Source organism: Rhineura floridana, chromosome 4, assembly GCF_030035675.1.
Source record: "Rhineura floridana isolate rRhiFlo1 chromosome 4, rRhiFlo1.hap2, whole genome shotgun sequence".
NCBI classification, from domain to species: Eukaryota; Metazoa; Chordata; class Lepidosauria; order Squamata; family Rhineuridae; genus Rhineura; species Rhineura floridana.
Genome location: NC_084483.1, coordinates 132693048 through 132720513, shown reverse-complemented (window position 1 = coordinate 132720513; position 27466 = coordinate 132693048). Strand labels below are relative to the sequence as shown.

The 27466-nt window shown below is 45.0% G+C and overlaps 1 protein-coding gene across 2 annotated transcripts in view; it reads right to left on the bottom strand.

Annotated features, from left to right (window-relative positions):
- Positions 1-19799, bottom strand: part of PGBD5 (piggyBac transposable element derived 5) — a 123247-nt gene extending 103448 nt beyond the window's left edge. For both annotated transcript variants that reach the window (XR_009762328.1, XM_061624474.1), the window contains exon 1: positions 19091-19799. Coding sequence is in view for 1 of the 2 variants with exons in the window: in XM_061624474.1 (XP_061480458.1) it covers positions 19091-19742 (652 nt within the window). In the remaining variant the exon portion in view is untranslated. The remainder of the gene's footprint in view (positions 1-19090) is intronic.
- Positions 19800-27466: the final 7667 nt, after the last annotated feature.

The window sequence follows — 27466 nt, the reverse complement described above, 5'->3', positions numbered from 1 at the left end:
TATTGCAAGCCCTAGATCTGGAATATTGAGCATCAATATCATTAATACGTTGCTCAATAATGTGATTTGCTAAACTGGCATCTAGTGAGGACACTAAGGCTATTGAAAGGCCAAGCAGCTTTAGTTTGTCCTGGAAACTCTTTGACCATGAGCTAATATATGAGCATCTTTCCATAGTAGATGTAAATAGCCCATGTCAGGATTGGCATAGGCCACTTTAAGCCAGAATCTAAAGGCCAGTAGCCAAGCAGTGCATTCAACTGAGCAAAGCCCAGCCTCCAAACGGAGGCCTGCAGCGGATGCACAGCGAGGGATGCCAAAGATTGTTCTGAGGAAAGAAGAAAGAACAGATTCAACCTTGGCGTTAAAGCTCAGGGCCCATAATGGGACCCCATAGAAAAGTTGGGAAAGAGTTTTGAGTTTAAACACTTGAATCGTGGCAGATACGTATAGCCCGCCCTTAGTAAAGAAAAAAAGGATTATTGCCTTAACTGAATTGAGAGCAGATTGGATCGCAGAGCAAATATGAGAGGACCAAGAAAGGGTTGACTGGAATAACACCCCCAGATATCTAAACTGCTTGACTTGTTCGATTGTCTGACCCTTAATCTTCCATGGATGGACAGACCGACGACGAGAAAAAACTAGAATCTTAGACTTGTTAATATTGATAGTTAACGAGTTCTCAGAACAATAGTTCAAAAAGGTGCTTAAAACAAGTTTTAAGTCCACATTCAATAGGGACATTAAAACAGCGTCGTCCGCATATAGAAGGAGGGGACAATCAGATCCAGCCAGTTTAGGCGAGTGGAAATTTGGAGAAGAACAGCAATGTTTCAGGTCAGTAAGAAAGAGGTTAAATAAGGTAGGGGCTAGAACACAGCCCTGACGGACCCCCTTGGAGGCTAGGATGGAACTGGTCAGGCTGCCATTCACTCCACAACGAATGCGAAGGGTAGTGCGTTGATATAGGTGTTTTATAAGAAAAAGTAGTCTCTTGTCAATTGTGGAGCGACATAACTTAGTTCTTGAGACAGAGTCAAAGGCCGCTTTAAGGTCCATAAAGGCAACTGCAAGCCCATTGCTGTGGGAAGAGGTATATTTCTCTGCTAGGTGAAATAATATTAGACAATGGTCCAAGGGGGATTTTCCCTTTCTAAAACCTGCTTGCTCTCGGCCCAGAATGTTTTCTTCCTCGATCCAAGAGAGCAGCTTGGCATTGAGGAAGCTAGCATAGAGTTTGCCCATGACTGACAGAAGACTGATAGGCCTGTAATTAGTGGGGTCACCCCTATCGCCCTTCTTAAAGACTGGAATGATAACTGCCTCCAGCCAAGATGTAGGAAATTGCCCGGTATGGTTAATATGGGAAAACAGACTGGCCAGTAGAGGGGCCCACCAGTCAATATGGGACTTTAGCAGTTAAGAACATAAGAACATAAGAAGAGCCTGCTGGATCAGGCCAGTGGCCCATCTAGTCCAGCATCCTGTTCTCACAGTGGCCTACCAGGTGCCTGGGGGAAGCCCGCAAGCAGGACCCGAGTGCAAGAACACTCTCCCCTCCTGAGGCTTCCGGCAACTGGTTTTCAGAAGCATGCTGCCTCTGACTAGGGTGGCACAGCACAGCCATCATGGCTAGTAGCCATTGATAGCCCTGTCCTCCATGAATTTGTCTAATCTTCTTTTAAAGCCATCCAAGCTGGTGGCCATTACTGCATCTTGTGGGAGCAAATTCCATAGTTTAACTATGCGCTGAGTAAAGAAGTACTTCCTTTTGTCTGTCCTGAATCTTCCAACATTCAGCTTCTTTGAATGTCCATGAGTTCTAGTATTATGAGAGAGGGAGAAGAACTTTTCTCTATCCACTTTCTCAATGCCATGCATAATTTTATACACTTCTATCATGTCTCCTCTGACCCGCCTTTTCTCTAAACTAAAAAGCCCCAAATGCTGCAACCTTTCCTCGTAAGGGAGTCGCTCCATCCCCTTGATCATTCTGGTTGCCCTCTTCTGAACCTTTTCCAACTCTATAATATCCTTTCTGAGATGAGGCGACCAGAACTGTACACAGTATTCCAAATGCGGCCGCACCATAGATTTATACAATGGCATTATGGTATCGGCTGTTTTATTTTCAATACCTTTCCTAATTATTGCTAGCATGGAATTTGCCTTTTTCACAGCTGCTGCACACTGGGTCGACATTTTCATCGTGCTGTCCACCACAACCCCGAGGTCTCTCTCCTGGTCGGTCACCGCCAGTTCAGTCCCCATGAGCGTATATGTGAAATTCAGATTTTTTGCTCCAATATGCATAATTTTACACTTGTTTATATTGAATTGCATTTGCCATTTTTCCGCCCATTCACTCAGTTTGGAGCTCTTCGCAATCCCTTTTTGTTTTAACAACCCTGAACAATTTAGTGTTGTCAGCAAACTTGGCCACTTCACTGCTCACTCCTAATTCTAGGTCATTAATGAACAAGTTGAAAAGTACAGGTCCCAATACCGATCCTTGAGGGACTCCACTTTCTACAGCCCTCCATTGGGAGAACTGTCCGTTTATTCCTACTCTCTGTTTTCTGCTTCTTAACCAATTCCTTATCCACAAGAGGACCTCTCCTCTTATTCCATGACTGCTAAGCTTCCTCAGAAGCCTTTGGTGAGGTACCTTGTCAAACGCTTTTTGAAAGTCTAAGTACACTATGTCCACTGGATCACCTCTATCTATATGCTTGTTGACACTCTCAAAGAATTCTAATAGGTTACTGAGACAGGACTTTCCCTTGCAGAAGCCATGCTGGCTCTGCTTCAGCAAGGCTTGTTCTTCTATGTGCTTAGTTAATCTAGCTTTAATAATACTTTCTACCAGTTTTCCAGGGACAGAAGTTAAGCTAACTGGCCTGTAATTTCCGGGATCCCCTCTGGATCCCTTTTTGAAGATTGGTGTTACATTTGCCACTTTCCAGTCCTCAGGCACGGAGGAGGACCCGAGGGACAAGTTACATATTTTAGTTAGCAGATCAGCAATTTCACCTTTGAGTTCTTTGAGAACTCTCGGGTGGATGCCATCTGGGCCCGGTGATTTGTCAGTTTTTATATTGTCCATTAAGCTTAGAACTTCCTCTCTCGTTACCACTATTTGTCTTAGTTCCTCAGAATCCCTTCCTGCAAATGTTAGTTCAGGTTCAGGGATCTGCCCTATATCTTCCACTGTGAAGACAGATGCAAAGAATTCATTTAGCTTCTCTGCAATCTCCTTATCGTTCTTTAGGACACCTTTGACTCCCTTATCATCCAAGGGTCCAATTGTCTCCCTAGATGGTCTCCTGCTTTGAATGTATTTATAGAATTTTTTGTTGTTGGTTTTTATGTTCTTAGCAATGTGCTCCTCAAATTCTTTTTTAGCATCCCTTATTGTCTTCTTGCATTTCTTTTGCCAGAGTTTGTGTTCTTTTTTATTTTCTTCATTTGGACAAGACTTCCATTTTCTGAAGGAAGACTTTTTGCCTCTAAGAGCTTCCTTGACTTTGCTCGTTAACCATGCTGGCATCTTCTTGGCCCTGGCGGTACCTTTTCTGATCTGCGGTATGCACTTACCAGTTCAGCTGGTAAGGCATCTATACCCGGCGCCTTGCCAGATTTTAAGTTACTTATCAATGCCGCTATTTCCGTTGGCATTACTAAAGGCCAGATAGGAGGAGAGAGATCCACACAAGGTAGAGGATCAGGCGATCGGCTCTCATCGTCCGAGAACAGCTCAACAAAATGACGTTCCCAAGTTATAGGTGGAATATTGCATTGGGAGGGATTTGACGAGCCTAAGGCATCTGTTACTAAAGCCCAGAAGAGTTTTGAGTTCTTATTTAGGGAGGCCCCTATCAAGGCCTTCCATTGATTTTGGAATGCTATTTTCTTTTTAGTAGAAATTAATTGCTTATATTTCTTTTTAATAGCAAAGTATTCAGATGGTAATACCTGGGCATTATTATTCCGATAGAGATTATAGATCGTTCTCAGTTGTTTCTTAGTCTCAAGGCAGTCCCTATCAAACCAATAAGAGGGGCGGGAACTAGAAAAAGAACTGCAAAGGTGCGACTTAGGTCTTAAGAGTTCGTATAAAGCAGTGGATAGGCAAGAGTAGGCATCTAGAATGTCAGAGGCATCAGTGATGATCTCCGAACGAACATTTGTGATTTTAGATCTAAGAAGCATACCTCGGGAAGAGGCGAGGAATCGGGCAACCTTATTAGAAGACTGAATGGTCCAATGGGGCCTCTTATAGCTAGAACTGGGATCTCCATCTGCATATTGCACGTAAGAAGTCAAATGGGTATAGGCCTCGAGGGTCAATGTGAAATTCAAAGGAAAGTGATCACTTTCATGTTTATCAACTATAGCAAAGTTTAAAGTCTGTAAAAAAAGAGGGTATGAGAGTAAGGTATAATCAATCACACTGCTGCCTTGGGTGGACGCATACGTAAATTCATCGCTATTATCTAACTTTGGATGGCCGTTCAGAATCACCAGATTTAAACGGGAGACCAATTGCAGTAGACATATCCCAGCAAAGTTTATCTTTGGATCTTTAGAGGTCGTTTCATAGCAAGGGATGTAATTTACTGGGTCAATCTCACCCCACAGGGGAGAAGAGAGAAGAGCTTTAGTATTGGCGCCAATTCTTGCGTTGAAGTCGCCAAGAATAATGAGATGTGCCCTGGAATGGGAAGACATCAAGTCCAATATAAATCTTTCAAGCTTGTCCCAAGTCAATTCTGTAGTCCTCTTGGAGACCACAGGAGGAACATAGATATTGACCAGCAGGAAGGATATAGATGAAAGTTGCAGTAAACCCGCCAGGGCAATATTGGTGTATGTGCCCAGAGCTGTGAAATTTGACCAAAGCGAAGTAGAGATCAAGATCGATAAACCTGCTTTAGGTCTGCCTCTTTCTTTTGGGGGCACAGCTAGTAGATCGAATGAAGAGAAGCCATGCAATTGAATGTTATTGTTAGACCATGTTTCTTGGAGACAGACCACGTCATAATTGCCAAGAAAGTCCAAAAAACCCGGAGAGGATTTTTTTGAGGCCCAGACGGCAATATTCCAAGAAAGGATTTTAAGTGAATAATTTGAACTAGCTTCCTTCCCTTGAGCAATCCTCAAAGGGGCAGCATGATGTTCGGATAGAAGAGCAGCAGGGGAGGTTATACAAATCGGAATTTGTCAGTCTGAGGAGATGATCTGATCTAGTTCTCCCTTCTCATCTATGAATACAGAGCCAGTCCCCCTCGTCAACTCACCCCCCATTGAGTGCTTAGGCTCAGGAGGGGGCACCTTGGTAGAATAATTTCCCAATTCTTCTGGATCTAGATGTCTAGAGCGGAGCCACTGGGGGGCCGATGTTAGGGCCGAGGGCGGGGCGTTGGCATAATGTTTCTTATTGGGTGAGGGAAGAACATTAGAATTATTAATAGATTTTTGTTGAGAAATATCAGAAGCAAAAAAAGTGAGTTTTGAGGAGGGCATGGGGCAATTCAAAGAAGAATCTATCAAGTCATGTTGATTTGGTTATTACTTTTAGTAGCCCATTAAATTGACAGGATTAAGATCTATTATCCGCTGGACCATCCTGTTTGCGAGTGCTGAAAGCAACTACACATTATTTAATCAATTAAATCTTTTTTTTAAAAAACGCTACACATGCATAAACACACTCACTGTGAAGAAAAAAAACCCTGTTGATATTTGAAGTAGACGCACTCACATAATAGCACACACTATCTTTGAACAGGCATTCTCTCCTATATGAGAGGGAATGAATGGTAAATGTCTTTTCTAATCAGCCTCTCACTTTTTCGATAATATATTTAAAATCTGCTTTCCAATAAACTGATCTTTTTAAATTGATCAATGATTTAAAATCAATTACTCCAAATGATTAATCATTGCATCCCTACTTAACTGCCGCTGTAGTTTTCAATGCTGCACATAGAGGTTACAACAACTCAAATCCTAGCCCCTATTCTGTTCCTTTAAGCTATATACATATGTGTGCCACATATGTGGAAAAGAAGACAGATCAAGGTAACAAACTGGCTGGCCCCAAATAATGTAGTTGAGGAGCACTGCACTGAAGCTTTGATCCAACCCATCTTTTCGAGACAACCAATTTCACCTTCTTAACATTTCCCCAGGGAAATATTTGATGAATGAAAGCCGAAGTTCCATGCATAATCAAGGACACTGCATGCACGTCCCATATGCTTGCTCAGCGCACTTCTACTACCACTCAGAATATTTTAACTGAGAAAAAGACAAGGCCCATATGAATACTGTATTGAAACAGAATAAAGTGATTCTATGGCACACCAGGAAATAATCCTTTCCACACATTTGTTATGTTTTTCTGCTCTTTAATACATTATTAGGGGGGGGGGAGTCTTTAAACTAAAACTTTTAATGCTCTCCACTCTGTTTGTTCAGCAATGCACTGCAGAACCTGCAAATATGGCCCTGGCTAGCTCCCAAACAACAGGTCCCATTCCTTGCATTAATCAAGTTATCTCCTCATTTCCTGGCATAAATGTCTAGATTGTGCTACAGCTAGGGTTGCCATATTGCCTGGTTACCTGGGTTTTACCCAGATTGTATTCATGCCACCTGGTACCTGCTTAGTCCATTAGGTGGCCCGGATTCTCAGCTTCCATTTTTTTTAAAAAAAAAAGCTAGTCTCTAGCCCTTGTGGATCCAGAGATAGAAAGCAAAACGTGGAGGCAGTTTTCTGCCCATTTTGCCCAGACTTCCAATGCAAAGTATTTAGAGTTTTCACCATAGAGATGATCAGGGCTTTACAGTGATGCCAGTCTCCATCCATAAAGCCCATAAGCCTACGTCACTTCCTTCCTTTTTGTTTTAGAGCTTTGCCAGGCGCACGTGCTGCCCGCGAGTAGTTTTTTGTTGTTACTGCAGCTGCCCTTTGCTTGGTCAGGTTGCTATGGTGAGTCCAGGGGATGGTGTTTCTTGCGCATGAGCCGAGTTGTGCTGTGGGCCTGACGGAGGGGGGAAAATGGCAGCTCCTGAGTCCCAGGCAATGTTCAACTCAAAGGGATCAATGTAAGGGCATTGTGTGCCCCTGTGTTATCCTATAGGTTTTTTTAAACGGAACTAAAAAGATGAGGAGTAAATATTAAATGTAGAGGGACAAAATATATCTTTTTAGAGAAACATAATAAATGTGTTGATTACTGTAGTAGAATATATGATCAGATTGTCTCTTTAGATGTACTTCTAAATGTACTTTAGATGTGCTTTTTGAGACTAGTAAACTTGTATCATTTACAGTGCAATCCGATACATGTCTACTCAAGTAAGCTCCATTGGGTTCAATGAGATTTACTCCCAGGTAAGTGTGTATTGGATTGCAGCCTTAATTATTTTTTATGTTTGTTAGATTTTCTATGTATATATTTTAAAAAAGAGAGAGATGTGGAGTAATTAAAATAGATATTGTTTATTTTCTTTCACTACCTCATACTGAGGATATGATCAGAATTTCCCATAGCCTTGGAATATATTGTTATTGTTCCCAGTTAAGGCTATTCTGCCTGCCTCATTTAGCATAGATGTTCAATGTAAAGTTTCACAAGTCAGTGAGAGATATTTCATACAGACCATTTCATACAGTCTGTACATTTCTGTACAGACCAACATCACCCACTGTTAAAGACCTTACCCTGGAAGACAATCTTACTCGGCCACGAGTGATCGCCAATGAATGAATGATTGCAATACAGAATTAGTAAACTACAACCAACGTTAAAGAACTGTAAGGAACAAAATCAGCAGGGAAATATTATTTACAAAGTTGGACCAGTAGCACATTGGATTTAGATCTAGAACTTATCTTATAGTATTTCTAAAATTATTATCTGAATTTTGACTTGTTTTAACAGTGGAAGGGCAGGATATAAATCCTCTTAATAAATAAATATTCCATAGTATTGGAAACTAGGCATTTAAGGCTGAAAATGTAAGGTTTAAAAAAAGATTCCTCATATCCTCCCCCAGTTTTGGGTGGTAATTACTAGGCACAAAAACAAAACAACTGGACAATGCAACCATTAATATACTTAACCTACATAATAATAATAATAATAATAATAATAATAATAATAATAATAATAATAATAATAATAATAATTTATTTGTGAGTCGCCTATCTGGCCGAATTAACGGCCACTCTAGGCGACGTACATTAATACAATAAAATACAATATACAATCAATAAGACCATCATTCATCTAAGCACCACTCTTCCTAGTAACAACAACATTAATAACTAACCCGCCCCAGAGATCCCATAGGCCTGCCTGAATAGCCAGGTTTTCAAGGCCCGGCGGAAACCTATTAGGGAGGGGGCATGGCGAAGATCGAAAGGAAGGGAATTCCAGAGGGTGGGGGCCACAATCGAAAATGCCCTCTCTCTGGTCCGCACCAGTCTCGCTGTTTTAACTGGTGGAACCGAGAGAAGGTCTTGTGTGGCTGATCTCGTCAGGCGGCATAATTGGTGATGCTGGAGGCGCTCCTTCAGATAAACTGGGCCGAAACTGTATAGGGCTTTAAAGGTCAACACCAACACCTTGAATTGGGCCCGGTAAACAACTGGTAACCAGTGTAGATCTACTAACACTGGAGTAATATGATCACGGCGATGGCTATTCATGAGCAACCGAGCTGCCGCATTCTGTATCAGTTGTAATATCTGGACCGTTTTCAAGGGTAGCCCCACATAGAGCGCATTGCAGTAGTCTAAGCAAGAGGAGACCAGAGCATGTATCACCCGTGGGAGCAGATGGGCTGCAAACTAGCCTGCCTGGATTTGTGGAAGTGGAAGATGGCAACCCTAGCTACAGCAAGGCATGTGGGCCTGATTACAATCTCTCCAGCAGAGATTTTTTACATTTTTTTTTTTTGGTAGGGGAGCCCAATGTCATTCTTTTAGTAAAAGGGGATGATTTTGTTCCCTTGTACAGTTCCCATCCTTTTCAAAGAGGGTTTTGCACAGATAACTTCCCAGGAGATTATACCTAAAGGTAATATAGCAGCTTGCAGACTTAGTTTCCTACAAATATGGATCCAAACACTTTCCAGTGAAGACTGAACACGTACTGGAGGTTTCCAAGGTCTTTAGGAAATTAGGATGACGAGTGCTAGAAGTGGACACAGAGGTAACCTATGATTTGATGGAAGTTTTGAGGGCACAGCTGATTGTAACAGTGCAGGTGAGTAGCAGAAGGCTCCTGCAAGGCAATGAGGGGCTGATCAGTTCTATACCGAGCAGGGCAATGGTGCAGAGAGAAAGAATGTGGCACAGTACTGGAACACATGCTTTGCATTCTGAAGGACTCCAGTTCTATCCCGGGTGTTTCCAGGTAGGGCTGGCAGAGACTCCTGCTTGATACCATGGAGGGTCAATACCAGTCACTGTCAACAATACTGAGGCAGATGGACCAATGGTCTGGCCCAGTTATAAGGCTGCTTCCTATATTCTTAGGCTGCTTCAGAGTGCAAGTGTACCTCCCCAAGGCTGTAGGGAAGATGGGAACACATCATTCTAGACAAGATTTCTCTCTAACAAACCGATCTACCATAGCACAGAAGGATTAGACACAGACATTTCCCACTGGTTCAAATGCATAAAACTACCACATAATACTTAACTCTTTAAAGTGCTGAACTAAATTTATGGGTGTCACCAGATTCAAGAAGTTTAGTTGATACATCGTCATGTCACTGATTCATCTGTTAACTATTTAGCAGTGTGATCCTGTACTTAGGTTAGCCACAAGGATAGGATTCCTCCCGTCCAAGGTACTGCAGTGTGCTCTGGAAGCTGCAGCTAGTACAGAAGATGACTGCCAGGTTGATGAGTGATACAGCCTGACAGGACCAAGTCTCATTGGACCTGAAAGCATTGCACTCACTGCCAATGAGCTACCAGGCTCAATTCAAGGTTTTAGTACCAGCGTACAAAGCCCTAAATGGCTTGGGACCCAAGTACTAGAAGATCACCTCCCCCAAGATCATAGAATAATAGAACAGTAGAGTTGGAAGGGGCCTATAAGGCCATCAAGTCCAACTCCCTGCTCAATGCAGGAATCCAGCTGTCTTGACAGGTGGCTGTCTTGAATGCCTCCAGTGCTGGAGAACCCCCCACCTCCCTAGGTAAATGGTTCCATTGTTGTACCACTCTAACAGTTAGGACGTTATTCTTGATGTTCAGTCGAAATCTGGCTTCCTGTAACTAGAGCTAATTATTCCGTGCCCTGCACTCTGGAACAATCGAGAAGAGATCCCAGTCCTCCTCTGTGTGACAACCTTTCAAGTACTTAAAGAGTGTGATCGTATCTCCCCTCAGATCAACCATCTCATGCTCAGCAGGGAAGGTCCTGCAGGTGGTGCTGCTGCCCTGCTGGAGCTGACCCCTACCAGGGCCTTCCAGTTTGCAGTTCCCCACTAACTAGAATGCCCTCCCTGCTGAGGTGCATCTGTCTCCCTCATTATTAAAATTTAGGCAGAGTTTTAAAACATTCCTGTTCACTGAACGTTTGATAGCTGATATATAGTGCTGCTGCTAGCAAGCTCGAACTTATTTAACGATAAGGATGTTTGATTGTTTTTAAATATTTATGTATTTATTTATTTGCTGTTTTATTGTTTGATGCCGTGAGCAACTTTGGGAGGAAATGCGGGAGAGAAATTTAACAAATAAATAAGTAACATTGCACTGAAACAACACTGATATAGCAACCACTCAATATAGTGGGACCACAGGCTTATCTTTCCCATATTGCCAAAACCTTGATAAAGCGGACAAGTACAGCTCTACAACAAAATATTGCAGTGTGAAGTGCTTCTGCTCAGGCCTCCAGACACTCCACGTCCATTCTGTTCCTCTAGCAGTCAGTCATCTAGCAGTCCCACTCTTTTCCTGGCTGGTTTCCTGTTTCTGGTGTATTTAAAGAGACTGGCCATTTTAATGCCTTTAAAATTAATTTGTCATCAGCTTACATTTATTTGTTTGTTTATTTATTTATTTATATCCCGCCCTTCCTCCCAGCAGGAGCTCAGGGTGGCAATTTGTTTTTCAAGAGTTTGTGATCCTATTTATTTCCTGCTTTGGTGCAAGTCTTCTACTTTTTAAAAAAGGAAGCCTCCTTGGCCTTTTCGACTTCCTTGAAAGTGCTCATGAATCACACTGGTGTCTTCCTAGATGTGTTTAGATTTTCCTTATTTGTAATATTCCAGCAAGTGTGCTGCACTGCTCTTGGGACAATCCATTGACAAGTGCAAGAGCAGATTTATTCAAATTTCGTAGTGACAATAAAGTTCAAAATGTCCAGTGTGTTCTGAGCCAGAGATGGCCCATCACCAGTAGAATCTATGATAGATAAGCCTTTTGACACATCAGAGGGGACAGAATCCAAACCGCTTCCCCTGGGAACTGCAGTTTACCCCACACATAACTACATTTCCCAGCACCCTTAGCAAACTATAGATCTCAGGATTCTTTGGGGGCAACCACGTGCTTTTGGGGGAAACCATGTGCTTTAAATGCGTGGTATGGATGTGAGATAATTCTATTTTTGTCCCCATTCTCCTCCCTTCTGAGATGTACAAGGGCAACATGGAGATGAAGGAGGAGGAAGATGACACACAGCACCACATCCTGGACTGGTTAAGTAAGAAGCCAGGCTGAGGTTGGTGGGGCACTGACCCATTTGCGCTAATGGTCCAGCCTGCACTACTTTTACATGCTAATGGGGAGGGGCAAAATTTCCTTCTGGTGGCAGCACATTGTTCCTCACAAGGTTCTGCTCCAGAGGATCTTCCAACTTTGGAGGGCTTCTGAGGGGCAAAGATTCTGCCCACCTTAATTGTGCATCTATGCGTGCGTGCGTGCGTGCAAGTGAGTCTAGAACTGCTGCCTCAGCCTTTGTGCTATAGCAGCTCTCACTCGAAGTCGCCATACATTGTGGTTTGGGTCCCAGCCACAGGGCTAGAGTACCTTTAGCCCCCCAGATGTAGCTGGACGTCAGCTCCCAGAAGCCCCAGCCATCACAGCCAATGGTTAGGGCAGGGGTCACCAATGTGGTGCCCTCCAGATGTTACTGGACTGCAATGTGCATCTTCCCTGACCACTGGCTAGCTGGGGCTGATGGGAGCTGGAATCCAACAACATCTGGAGGGTACCACTTTGGCTATCCCTGGGTTAGGAATTATGGAAACTGTAGTCCAACAACATTAGGAGGGCGACGGGTTCCCCAGCCTGGTTTATAAAATGCAAAAATGCACCTTAAATTTGTTATAGTCAAAACACTATTTGGTTATCACTGAACTGAATAATATTTTTTAAAGCACAGATCAACAAAGCAAGAAACCGCATGAGACAGATTAACTCCCTTCTAGAAAAATCATAATACTCTTGATAAATATTTCTTAATTGTAACTGCCCCTTGAAGAATTTGACAGATGCAAAGGAAAGACCAAAACACCCTTAGGGTCTGCATATTGATTATATGCTCAGATTCCTTCATCTCTCAAGTGCTGTATACATGTGTCCCTTAAGAAAAATGAATAACATTGTGTTTCATTATCTATTCTGCAATTAAGAACCAAATGTAACTCAAAAGTACCAGACAATTACCCTGCAATACAGAAATCATGCACCGCTAGATTTTTTTAAAAAAAAAACTCAGGCGACTTATAATGTTAAGAGATAACAAACTTTAAATAAATAGACTAGAAAAGAAAGGCCATGCTTCTTTACACTGAATGTGAAAAGGTTTATATGTTAGATATATTATAGAACTTATATTATCTCTCAAACAGGTGGTCTCTCTGATTCACTGGAAGGCAGTTACAACAGATTCACCAAGCCCAATTAGTGCCCAGTTTTAAAATCCACCTGACTTTTTTTCTCCTCTAATCAGTTTATTTTAAGCACTTCTCTGGAAAGGGAATGACTGATGCCATTTTTATGGAAAGAATGGCTCTATGACTAACTGTTCTAAGGAAATTTTGTCTCTTGGTTGGCATCTTAATGTGCTTTTCCTAAGCAAATATGGAAATAGTTATCATCCATCACTATAATATTTTCTCCTCTGGCTCCCTCCGCACCTTCTTAAGAGAACCGACAGAGTTTTGGTCGGGGAGATAATATGGCCCCAGCCCATGCCCTGTTGCCTATGAGCTTAACAGAGAGGAGTATTATACAGCCACGGGAGTGGCTGTATATTATAGCCAAGGTGGATTTTTCACATTCCACAATGTTAATTGAAAATACCCCCCATGCAATTCTGATGCTTTCCATAAGCTCATGTCAAAACAAAACCTTACAAAACCTATAGTCCTGAACTCAGAAACGCTTGCTTACCAACCCTCTCAGTTTTCATGGCGATACACAAAACAATCAGAGAGAATCGAGAGTTCAAAGTCTAAAGAGAGTGGGAAAAAACCCAGGCCCCTTTTGGACTTTTTTCTGTCAGAGTTCTCATAATCTGTTGAAATTCATTAAAAATCAACTATGTTCACAGAGTACCTGTAATCCTATTACTGACCTTGCTCATACTCTGACCTTCATCTTCTGCAGTTTAAACGTTAAAAAAATACCTGGCTGATTTTTAATTAATTTAATAAATTTTGCATTGAACCGAATGATGTCGGGCATGCTCAGTAAGAACCAACTGTCAGTGTTCTAAAAGCCAGACTCACAGCTGCTGGGCTTGGCTAATCAGGGGGCCACACCCACACCAGACTTTGATTTCACATGAGACAGTCATGGCTTCCCTCAGAGAATCCTGGGAAGTGTAGTCTGTGAAAGGTGCTGAGAGGAGACTCCTATTCTCCTGACAGAGGTCCAGTGCCCAGAATGGTTTAACCATCAGCCGCTCTGATTGAAGCCCTGTGAGGGGAACAGGGCATCTCCTAGCAACTCTCAGTACCTTTCACTAACAACACTTCCAGGATTCTTTGGGAGAAGCCATGACTGTCTAAGGTGAAATAAAGGTCTGGTGTGGATGTGGCCAGGGACAGCCTTGGTTTAAATTTGGGTGGGAGGCTACAAGTGCCTGTTGTAGAATAAAAAGTTGGGGAAAACCCTGAAAAGCAATGATACTGTTCATGTTTTCCTTTTGGAAAAGAAAGGGGCTTCCCCTCTGCCCAGTGCCCACCCACCCAATCTCCCCTCCCCCTCCTCCTACCCTCCATGCCCCTCCCCCAGGTCAGTGTTGGACTATGACCAGGTAGACCAGGCTTCGAATCCCCACACAGCCATGAACCTCACTGGGTGACCTTGGGCCAGTCACTCCCTCTCAGCCTCAGAGGAAGGCCATGGTAAAACCACCTCTGAATACTGTTCACCATGAAAACCCTATTCATAGGGTAGCCATAAGTTGGGATCGACTTGAAAGCAGTCCATTTCCATTTTCAAACATGATTGCACAGAAATAAATCCCATTGAACTCACAAAGTATGCAACTGATCAAACCCACCCTCCCTTCTTCTCCCTCCTATCCCCTCCCTCTTGCCCCTCCCCATTGTCAGTTTTACCTATCTTAAGCATGATTGCATGGGAGTAAATTCCATTAAACTCAATAAGCATGCAAATGATCAAACCTGCCCTCCCCATCCCTTCCTTTACCCCTCCCCCTCTAATCCCCTCTAATCCCCTCCTTTCCCCTCCCCCTCCTTCCTCTCCCCTCTCTCCTCCCTTTCTCCTTCCCTCTCCTCTCCCCTCCCCCTGCTCATCCCCCATGGTCAGTTTTACCTATCCTAACTATGATTACATTGAAGTCCCATTGAAATCAATAAGCATGCAAATGATCAGACCTGCCTTTCTCCTCCTTCCCCTCTCCTCTCCCTTCCTCCCCCCTCTCCTCTCCCTTCCTCCTCCCTCCCCTCTTCCTTCTTCCTCCTTCCCTGCCCATTCCAGCCATCCCTCCCTCCCCCCGTCAGTTTTACCTATCCTAAGCATGACTGCACAGGAGTAAATCCCACTGAACTCAATAAACATGCAAATGATCAAACCTGTCCTTCTCCTCCCCTCCCCCTCCTTCCTGCTTCCTGCTCTCATCCCCCTCCTCCCCTCTACCCTTCCTCCCCTTCCTCCTCCTCCCCCCTCCCCATCCTCTGTGGTCAGTTTCACCTATCGTAAGCATGATTGCAGGGAGTAAATCCCACTGAATTCAATAAGCATGCAAATGATCAATCCATTCTCGGCAAGCTTGCACAGGATCCCAATTCTTACCTCCCGGATTAAAAAGCAGAGAAATACACTAATAGGCAAAAAATCTTGCTGTTAAAGAATGTACCTATAGCCCACAGATATTTCTATCAAACTTCAAAAAGCAGGGAAATTGGGCAGCTATAGTGAATGCACCAGGGAAGCAGGAAACCTGACCTCCTCTCTGAGATGTTTTACTGCCCTTCAAATTTGTCAAAATGTAAACACAATTTGGGTTGGTTTTCACAGTCCAATCCACTTGCTGTGTAGCTTGGAAGAATTTGGTATCATGTGCCTCTCTTTTTTTGCCTGTTAGTAAATAGCTAAGTGGTAGAGCAGCTGCTTCTGCAGAGGGTCCCAGGTTCAATCCCTGGCACTAGGAAAAGATCCTGGCCTGAAATCCTGAAGAGCCTCTGCAAGTCAGTATCTATAGTACTATGCTAGGTGGACCAATGGTCTGACTGGAGATTAGGCAGCTTTCTGTCATCGTGTGAGGCATGGCTGTCTGACATGTGGCCCAAGCCATTTTTTTTATTGCAGCATCTAAACTGTGGAACTCACTTCATCTAGAAGCCTTACTGACCCCCCCCTTTTTGGTATTTTAGCTAGCTGAAAAGATGTTCTTATTTCACCAAGCTATTTGTTTGAATGGAATTTTTGCTCCCTGATGCAATATTTCAGCTCTATTTTATTATTATTATTATTATTATTATTATTATGCACCAGACAAGAACTTTCAGAAAGCAGAGGAGCATAAATACACACACAAATTCTGATAAACAATTCCAAACCAATTCCAAATGGAGCAAAACCCATTCCTATTTGCAACCGTTTGCTACAGAACTGTGGCATACAACTGCTGCCCAGCTTTCACAATTAAGCCGGCGAATGCATCCAGCATAGCCGTGAGGTTCTTCATTAAGAAAATGGCAAAATGATAGAACAAAATATTGCCTGCTAAAGCCAGCATTTCTCATAATAATGTATGTATAAAATCTGGTATTTTGCATTTTTAAGAGGTACGTGTTAGCATACTCTGCTAAGCAAAGGCTTTTGCTCGAGCTTTGAATTTCCTAGCCAGTGTCACTAGGAATCGCATCTGACATAGTCAACAATCAAAAACCCACCACATGTCTGCCTAGAGCTATGGTAAGGAACCTGTGGCCCTCCAAATGTTGTTGGACTGTACCTTTCATCACCCCCATCCAACATGGGCAGAGATGACAAGAGTTTAAGTCCAACATCTGGAGAGCTACAGGCTCCCTATCTCTGGCCTAGATATTGATTCTATGATTCCACAGCCTAAATGAAAACAAGAAGGTATGTGTATTATGCTAGGGAAAAAAACCTGCAGAATACCAGACAGCACAATATCATGCACTCTGTTGTTCTCTTATCTCCATAGGGCCAGTTCACACTTGCACAAAGATCACACAGTACTCAGCACTCAGCAACTCTTAGCAGAAGATATGAACTGTCTCTATGGGGCAAAAAATATTGTGTTTGAGCAACAGAAACGTCAATTTTGTGATGCATGATGCATTACCATTTTGTACAGACAAGTCATCGATGTTGCAGTCACCTAGTGTGAACTCCCTCTTGAAATCAAAGGAGAAGGGCAATGACAAATGCTTGTGATCATCCTAATCCCTGCCCCTCCTGAATCCTGGGATTCCAGGAGAGAAAAGAATGAGGCAAAGGCCACCTCCAGCTAGACTATCTCCATCTGCCACCATTGGGCCTTTCTACCAGCAACTGCCATATGGAAAGTATCCTGATGACTTTTAAATACTTTCCTATTGCTATTGTGTTTTTTTTTATTTAAAAAATATCATTTAAAGGTTACTTGGAAGCACTTTAACATAATTTGCATCCTAAAAGGCGGAATATAGATAATGGTAATAAATAAATAAATAAACAATAAGCAAAGGCAACTTGCTTGTCATTTTTTCAAAACTGGCCACCCCCTCCCTCCCAGTGACTAAGCTTTCGAGATTCCTGACCAGCATGTAAATCTATACTCAATAAGAGTGAAATGAGAGAAAACTTAAGCTCGGCCCAGGAGCCTCCGTATGTGCATTCATGAAAGAAGGCAAATGGCCAAACAGCCATCTCACTCCCTACTGCTAGTGTACAGTTGATTTCTCAGCCCAAAAAAGGCTCATTCCCCTCATGACTAACAGACATGGCGAAGTGGAGTCTGCCCTACAAGCTAGTCTTTTACTGAGGCCAGAATGGAGGCAGACATTCAGGGCTGAGCTGTCGCACTAGCTCTAGGGATCCAGCAGTCCTTGCAGACCCCTGCAAATAGTCAGCTAATTTACAGCTGCTGCCTCATTCAAGTCGGCTGGGCTCAACAGTTAAACACCCGGTCAGGGCTGCCATCAGTCAGCATGGCGAGGGGGTTCCAAGAGCAGCATTTCCAAAACGCTGTTATTTGAAATGATCATTGTTTTATTGTATAGGTGCCTTGAGTTGAAATGCACCGCAGCTTCCTCAAACTCTACAAACCCAACCACACAGCCAGGCCGGGGCTGGAAATTGTCATAGAACAAACTCAGATGAGATTTGCTGAGACTCTGAGGATTTGCCCTCCAAACTGATGGGGGTGGGATGCAGCCTGCATTATCACCCTTATGTTTATCAGTATTTATTATTCTTTATTAGATTTCTTCCACACCCCTCATCATAAGGTCCCCGGAAGTGTTACAGCAATACTAAAATACAGTACTTTAAAATCAGTTTCCCACTCTTCTTCTGCATTATATTCAAGAGAATAATAACGGAAAAGGTCTGTTGCTCAGTTGTGGAGCATCTGCTTTGCACTCAGAAGGTCCCGGGTTCAAACCCTGGCATCTCCGGGAAGAGCTGGGAAAAGGCTTCTGTCTGAAATCCCAGCGAGTGTCGACAGTACTGAGCTAGATGGACCAACGATCCGACTCAGTATAAGAGAGCTTCCTATATTCTCCACCATAGTGAGGAGCCTTTCAGCTTTTCCCCTCTCCTCCCTATTTAGGCAGCAGTGGTGCCTGCAGTCTGGCACTGGCAAGATCTGCTTCTTTCCTCCCCTTGCTCAAGCTTACCCAGAAGATGACTCTGTTCAGGCAGGGCTGCCCTTCTTCCCCCTTAAGGTGCCTGAAAGAAGGGGGAGTTCTTCTCCCACCACCCACAAGGGAATGTTTTGCTAGAATAAAAGCCATTTGATGATACAAGAGCACCACTGTTTTCCATTTCTAAAACCCATACACACACACACACCTCTGACCCTTTCCTAGCCAGAGAGCCCCACAGTCCTGCCTCACGCAACAGCGGACCATCCAACCACGGGATCTCAGCAAGCCACGCGGGGCGGCACACTGGACGCGGCGGCCGTCTTTGGGAATCCAAAGGATGCTACCCTTTCAACCGGGGCCGCCCCTTCCAAGAGACTCGGCCAACACAAAGTGGAGGAAGCAGTCTATTAGGGAGCCAGTCCCGGCCGGCTTTCCCTAACCTCGCGGCTCTTTTCTAAGCAGGACGGGATTCTGGAAGTCCTCCTAAGACGTCGGTGCCAGAGGAAAGGCAAAGGGCTGCGCCGGGGAAGTCCCCGCTTCCAGCCACCCAACTCCACCACCACTTGACAGAATCCCCAGAATGGCTGGGGAAAGGTCGCTTCTCTTTTTCTCTCGCCCCTCGCCACGAACACACACACACACACACACACAGAGAGAGAGAGAGAGAGAGAGAGAGAGAGAGAGAGAGAGACCCACGCATTTTGAGTCGCCTAGGCTCACCCATCATTCACGCACACCCGAGGCAATTTACCGCTGCTATCCTTGAACGAAGGAGTCGGGGTGTTTCTCAGGCGCTGGCTCCAGCCGCGCTTCTCGTCCTCCTCCTCCTCTTCCTGCTGCTGCTGTTGCTCTCCGGCAGCAGGGCAAGCCGCCTCCGAGCCGCCCGGCGCTCGCTGCTGTTGCTCCGCCGCCGCCTTGGGGCCGCGGCGCGCCCCAGCCTTGCCCCGGTGGCTGCGTCCTCCCTCCCGGGCTTCGCGTTCCTCCTCATCCTCCTCAGAGGCAGAGCGGGACTCGGCCGTAGTGCTGTAAAAGGGGTTTCCACTGCTGTCCTGGCCCGATTCCCCGAAGACGTCGTCGGAGATCTGCAGGCTCTCGTAGCGGCAGCGGGCCGCCTCCAGCAGGGAGAGCCCCTTGAGCCGCTGCCCCCCGCCGCCGCCCGCCGCCATCATCTCGCCCGTCGGCGTCAGCAGCAGTCCGCGCTCGGCCGGGTCTTCCGGCCGCAGGCAGCAACCCAGCAGCAGGAGCGGCTCGGTCACCGAAGGAGGCAGGCAGGCTGGGGAAGCGCCGCCGCTTTCTCCTCCTCCACCGCCTCCGCCACCGCGGAGCCCAGCCTCCCGTTCTCCCCGGCACAACCCGCCCCTGTGTGTGTGCAGAGCCATGGGTGGAAGCAGCCAGCTCAACATCTCTCCCGGAGCCTCATCTAGCCAATTATAGCCGCAGTCCTAAAACGAGAGGTGGGGTTTTATGAGCGCTCCGGACGCCCTGGGCCCACCCATTCCCCACCCCCTAAGGGGGAGGGTCTCCGCCCGCTTAAAATCACAGGCTTGGTTTTGAGAAAGCCCAGATGCTGCGCAAAGCGCAACCACCCAGCGAGAGGAAACGATAAGCGGCGAACGATAAGTGGCCTGCTCCACGAGCTAGAGGGAGCCCCAGCTGATGAAGCGTCAAGGCCCCAGCTGACGAAGCGTCAAGGCCCCAGCTGACAAAGCGTCAAGGCGAGTTAAGCAGCAGAGCGAGTTCGGCAGCAGGGCGAGGAGGCCAGGGCCCCCCACTCTGCCCGTCTGTTCCCTGACCTCAACTAAACCGCAGTCTCCAACCCATTGACGTAATAAACCTTAAACAAAACTATGCAGGTGAGAAGCCAGCAGGGGTGTGGGGGCTTTCCAGTGTTTTGCACCGCCTGCAGCATGTACGACTATCTGCCTGTTGGACAGAAGTCGTGGGTGTGCTCTCGGTGCAATGAGCTCCTGGCTCTCCGGGAACGACTTCATTTCCTTGAGGCCAAGGTGGCGGACCTGGAAAAGCTGAGAGAGGCAGAGAGGTGTGTGGAGGAGGCCTTCAGGGACGATATAGCTGTGTCCCACTCCAAGGATGATAGCTCTCCTGCTATCATGGAGAACGATGGTCTCGGGGAAGGAGAGCATCCAGCTGAGGAAGAGGGAAACGATCCCTTAGAAGGGACCCATTCCTTGGGGGATGAGCAGCTATCCTCTCGTGCCGAGGATATATCTCCAGGGGGTGGAGGGATCCTTGTAGTGGGTGATTCGATCATTAGGAACATAGACAGTGGGGTGTGTGATGGGCGTGTAGACCGCAAGGTGTTTTGCCTGCCTGGTGCTAAGGTTGCGGATATCGCCCGTTGTTTAGATAGTTTGGTAGACAGTGCTGGGAAGGAGTCAGTGGTCGTGGTGCACGTTGGCACCAACGACATGGGGAAATGCAGCCGTGAGTTCCTGGAAGCAAAATTTAGGTTGCTAGGTAGGATGCTGAAAGCCAGGACCTCCAAGGTGGCTTTCTCTGAAATGCTACCAGTTCCACGCGCAGGACCAGCCAGACAGGCCCAGCTTCGCAGTCTCAATGCGTGGATGAGACGATGGTGTCGGGTGGAAGGGTTCGGATTTGTTAGGCACTGGGGAACATTTTGGGACAAGCTGGGCCTGTACAAAAGGGACGGGCTCCACTTGAACCAGAATGGAACCAGACTGCTGGCACTTAAAATTAAAAAGGTAGCAGAGCAGCTTTTAAACTGACTGAGGGGGGAAACCCGACAGGAGCTGAGAAAGGTCCGGTTCGGAATAAACCTCCCCCCTGGGATAAAAACCAAAGAAATGATGAAATGTTAAAAGGGGTAGGCCTAGAAGTAGGCATTGTGAGAGCAGGGGCACAGGATATAAATTCAGAAGAGCAAAATTACCACAGGCCTAACCACAAGTGCCAAAGACACTTGAAGAGAGACACTGCTTACAAGTGCCTGTACGCTAATGCTAGGAGCCTCCGAACCAAGATGGGAGAACTGGAGTGCTTGGTCTTAGAGAAGAGCATTGATATAGTGAGCATAACCGAGACCTGGTGGAATGGAGAAAACCAGTGGGATACGGTTATCCCTGGATATAAACTATATCGGAAGGACAGGGAAGGATGTATTGGTGGCGGAGTCGCTCTATACGTGAAAGAAGGCATTGAATCCAGCAAGCTCGAAACCCCAAAAGAGGCAGACTCCTCCACAGAATCGTTGTGGGTGGTGATACCGTGCCCCAGGAGGGACTTAATACTGGGAACGATCTATCGTCCCCCTGATCAAAATGCTCAGGGAGACCTTGAGATGAGATATGAAATTGAGGAAGCATCCAAACTAGGAAAGGTGGTAGAAAAGGTGACTTCAACTACCCGGACATAGACTGGCTGCATATGTGTTCCAGTCATGACAAAGAAGCAAAGTTTCTAGATATTCTAAATGACTATTCCCTAGACCAGTTGGTCATGGAACCGACCAGAGGGATGGCAACCCTGGACTTAATCCTCAGTGGGGACCGGGACCTGGTGCGAGATGTAAGTGTTGTTGAACCGATTGGGAGCAGTGACCACAGTGCTATTAAATTAAACATACATGTAACTGGCCAATTGCCAAGAAAATCCAACACGGTCACATTTGACTTCAAAAGAGGAAACTTCACAAAAATGAGGGGATTGGTAAAAAGAAAGCTGAAAAACAAAGTCCAGAGGGTCACATCACTCGAAAATGCTTGGAAGTTGTTTAAAAACACTATATTAGAAGCTCAACTGGAGTGCATACCGCAGATCAGAAAAGGTACCGCCACGGCCAAGAAGATGCTAGCATGGTTAACGAGCAAAGTCAAGGAAGCTCTTAGAGGCAAAAAGTCTTCCTTCAGAAAATGGAAGTCTTGTCCGAATGAAGAAAATAAAAAAGAACACAAACTCTGGCAAAAGAAATGCAAGAAGACAATAAGGGATGCTAAAAAAGAATTTGAGGAGCACATTGCTAAGAACATAAAAACCAACAACAAAAAATTCTATAAATACATTCAAAGCAGGAGACCATCTAGGGAGACAATTGGACCCTTGGATGATAAGGGAGTCAAAGGTGTCCTAAAGAACGATAAGGAGATTGCAGAGAAGCTAAATTAATTCTTTGCATCTGTCTTCACAGTGGAAGATATAGGGCAGATCCCTGAACCTGAACTAACATTTGCAGGAAGGGATTCTGAGGAACTAAGACAAATAGTGGTAACGAGAGAGGAAGTTCTAAGCTTAATGGACAATATAAAAACTGACAAATCACCGGGCTCGGTTGGCATCCACCCGAGAGTTCTCAAAGAACTCAAAGGTGAAATTGCTGATCTGCTAACTAAAATATGTAACTTGTCCCTCGGGTCCTCCTCCGTGCGTGAGGACTGGAAAGTGGCAAATGTAACGCCAATCTTCAAAAAGGGATCCAGAGGGGATCCCGGAAATTACAGGCCAGTTAGCTTAACTTCTGTCCCTGGAAAACTGGTAGAAAGTATTATTAAAGCTAGATTAACTAAGCACATAGAAGAACAAGCCTTGCTGAAGCAGAGCCAGCATGGCTTCTGCAAGGGAAAGTCCTGTCTCAGTAACCTATTAGAATTCTTTGAGAGTGTCAACAAGCATATAGATAGAGGTGATCCAGTGGACATAGTGTACTTAGACTTTCAAAAAGCGTTTGACAAGGTACCTCACCAAAGGCTTCTGAGGAAGCTTAGCAGTCATGGAATAAGAGGAGAGGTCCTCTTGTGGATAAGGAATTGGTTAAGAAGCAGAAAGCAGAGAGTAGGAATAAACGGACAGTTCTCCCAATGGAGGGCTGTAGAAGGTGGAGTCCCTCAAGGATCGGTATTGGGACCTGTACTTTTCAACTTGTTCATTAATGACCTAGAATTAGGAGTGAGCAGTGAAGTGGCCAAGTTTGCTGACGACACTAAATTGTTCAGGGTTGTTAAAACAAAAAGGGATTGCGAAGAGCTCCAAAAAGACCTCTCCAAACTGAGTGAATGGGCGGAAAAATGGCAAATGCAATTCAATATAAACAAGTGTAAAATTATGCATATTGGAGCAAAAAATCTGAATTTCACATATACGCTCATGGGGTCTGAACTGGCGGTGACCGACCAGGAGAGAGACCTCGGGGTTGTAGTGGACAGCACGATGAAAATGTCGACCGAGTGTGCGGCAGCTGTGAAAAAGGCAAATTCCATGCTAGCAATAATTAGGAAAGGTATTGAAAATAAAACAGCCGATATCATAATGCCGTTGTATAAATCTATGGTGCGGCCGCATTTGGAATACTGTGTACAGTTCTGGTCGCCTCATCTCAAAAAGGATATTCTAGAGTTGGAAAAGGTTCAGAAGAGGGCAACCAGAATGATCAAGGGGATGGAGCGACTCCCTTACGAGGCAAGGTTGCAGCATTTGGGGCTTTTTAGTTTAGAGAAAAGGCGGGTCAGAGGAGACATGATAGAAGTGTATAAAATTATGCATGGCATTGAGAAAGTGGATAGAGAAAAGTTCTTCTCCCTCTCTCATAATACTAGAACTCGTGGACATTCAAAGAAGCTGAATGTTGGAAGATTCAGGACAGACAAAAGGAAGTACTTCTTTACTCAGCGCATAGTTAAACTATGGAATTTGCTCCCACAAGATGCAGTAATGGCCACCAGCTTGGATGGCTTTAAAAGAAGATTAGACAAATTCATGGAGGACAGAGCTATCAATGGCTACTAGCCATGATGGCTGTGCTGTGCCACCCTAGTCAGAGGCAGCATGCTTCTGAAAACCAGTTGCCGGAAGCCTCAGGAGGGGAGAGTGTTCTTGCACCCGGGTCGTGCTTGTGGGCTTCCCCCAGGCACCTGGTTGGCCACTGTGAGAACAGGATGCTGGACTAGATGGGCCACTGGCCTGATCCAGCAGGCTTTTCTTATGTTCTTATGTTCTTATAACTAAACGACGCGCTGGGCGTAACCTCGACTCGATGCCTCCGGCCGCCACCCCTTCCAAAGTTCCGTGTGGGGTATTCCGTTTCCTTCCTCTTTACTCTGCTCGCGGGAGCTGTCCAGCAGCTCTGGTGCTGAAGCCCACCAATCTATGGAAGACGTCCACAAGACGTCTGGAACGAAAGGCATCTCAAACTGACAGCGCCCTGCGAGCTCCCCACCGATAACAAACAGATGTGGCACATGGTCCGAATGGAAAGACAACACGCGGCAGGACCCGGCAGGACCAGAGCCGGAAAAGAATCAGGAACAATCGCATGCCTTTCTGCAAGAACTGTGGTGTGCCGCAATTGGCTGGCAATAATAAGCATCCCACCACATACTCTTCATCTCAAATAGCATCTGCAACCAGGTGTGTTACGCTCGACTGTCATGAAAGTCTTCAAGTCACTTTCATGTGCATCATAAGAGCACACTTTATAGTGTCTGGAAAAGACTGCAAAGAGGGGAAGGGTTGCTCTTTATCACCAGTTCTAGAACTTGCCAAGGTTAGGAAAATAAGTCTAGGTTCCAAAGTATTCAGAAGTCAGGCTTCTTTTTTTTAATGGCTGTGTTATACAATTATCTTCATTCCTATGCCAGCATTACCTCAACTCCTGGAAAGGGCAATGCTGGTGTGGGATGTACATAGCCTGATAGGCATTGACTTTGTGACCTCAGATTTCTGACTTTACTCAAGGAAGGACATGGGGAAACGACTAGTGGGGACGCGAGATAGGGCCTTTTCAGTGGCTGCCCCGAGGCTTTGGAATTCCCTTCCTAGGGAGGCAAGAATGGCCCCCTCCTTGCAGTTTTATTCCAAGAAGCCTTTGGAACTGAAGGCTGTTAAGGACAGGGCTCGAAGGGTGCTGCATTGCTATTGTCTAATTGTATTATTTTAAACTGAGTTTGAATTATTTTAACTGTATGTATGAATGGTTTTAATACTGTAAATAGTTAAATTCTATTTTAATCTATTGTATGTTTTTAATTATATGTGTTCTTTTATCTGGAAGCCGCCATGAGTTCCAGTTCTGGAAAAAGGGCGGGGTAAAAATAATGATAATAAATAAATAAAATAAATTTCCAAGTTTGTTTTATTTAAAATGTTTATTTTTAATCTGTTTACACAATTACAAATACAATTCTGGCCATAACAAAACAGAATATGTCACAAACTTCCCATAAAGCTCACAACATTGGTACAATCAGAAATTCTAAATGCGCATCCAGCCCAAAGATATAAGGGATGACTTACTGTTGATCTGTTGCAAGGTCTGTTTCATTCCATACATCTCCTAGTATTTATGGGCCTACAAAGACCTGCAGTTTCCATGAGGCTCCGTACCCACATCTACATCATATGCACACAGAGAAGCATTCAGAACTTCTGTGGTGAATAAAGGATGGCACAGTTCACCTTGGACCAGGCCAGTCTCCCACTTCCCAAGGCCCTAACCTATGATGTGCGACACACTAGTATGTTCAGATGCCTCTAGGCGCTGGTACATTCCAGTAAAGTATAATGCAGCAGCACCAGTTTTGAGTGGTGCAACAAGAAGAGATCATATAACATTGATCCCACACAAACTGGGCTGTTCATTTGTTACCAGGCCTAATTCCCAAGGTGTTGAATAACATATAAACCCCAAAATGACTTAGGGTCCAACTACTTGCTGAAGCAGAGCCAGCATGGCTTCTGCAAGGGAAAGTCCTGTCTCAGTAACCTATTAGAATTCTTTGAGAGTGTCAACAAGCATATAGATAGAGGTGATCCAGTGGACATAGTGTACTTAGACTTTCAAAAAGCGTTTGACAAGGTACCTCACCAAAGACTTCTGAGGAAGCTTAGCAGTCATGGAATAAGAGGAGAGGTCCTCTTGTGGATAAGGAATTGGTTAAGAAGCAGAAAGCAGAGAGTAGGAATAAATGGACAGTTCTCCCAATGGAGGGCTGTAGAAAGTGGAGTCCCTCAAGGATCGGTATTGGGACCTGTACTTTTCAGCTTGTTCATTAATGGCCTAGAATTGGGAGTAAGCAGTGAAGTGGCCAAGTTTGCTGATGACACTAAATTGTTCAGGGTTGTTAAAATAAAAAGGGATTGTGAAGAGCTCCAAAAGGACCTCTCCAAACTGAGTGAATGGGCAGAAAAATGGCAAATGCAATTCAATATAAACAAGTGTAAAATTATGCATATTGGAGCAAAAAATCTGAATTTCACATATACGCTCATGGGGTCTGAACTGGCGGTGACCGACCAGGAGAGAGACCTCGGGGTTGTAGTGGACAGCACGATGAAAATGTCGACCCAGTGTGCGGCAGCTGTGAAAAAGGCAAATTCCATGCTAGGGATAATTAGGAAAGATATTGAAAATAAAACAGCCAATATCATAATGCCGTTGTATAAATCTATGGTGCTGCCACATTTGGAATACTGTGCACAGTTCTGGTCGCTTCATCTCAAAAAGGATATTATAGAGTTGGAGAAGGTTCAGAGGAGGGCAACCAGAATGATCAAGGGGATGGAGCGACTCCCTTATGAGGAAAGGTTGCAGCATTTGGGGCTTTTTAGTTTAGAGAAAAGGCGGGTCAGAGGAGACATGATAGAAGTGTATAAAATTATGCATGGCATTGAGAAAGTGGATAGAGAAAAGTTCTTCTCCCTCTCTCATAATACTAGAACTCGTGGACATTCAAAGAAGCTGAATGTTGGAAGATTCAGGACAGACAAAAGGAAGTACTTCTTTACTCAGCGCATAGTTAAACTATGGAATTTGCTCCCACAAGATACAGTAATGGCCACCAGCTTGGATGGCTTTAAAAGAAGATTAGACAAATTCATGGAGGACAGGGCTATCAATGGCTACTAGCCATGATGGCTGTGCTGTGCCACCCTAGTCAGAGGCAGCATGCTTCTGAAAACCAGTTGCCGGAAGCCTCAGGAGGGGAGAGTGTTCTTGCACCCGGGTCGTGCTTGCGGGCTTCCCCCAGGCACCTGGTTGGCCACTGTGAGAACAGGATGCTGGACTAGATGGGCCACTGGCCTGATCCAGCAGGCTTTTCTTATGTTCTTATGTTCTTATAACTAAACGACGCGCTGGGCGTAACCTCGACTCGAT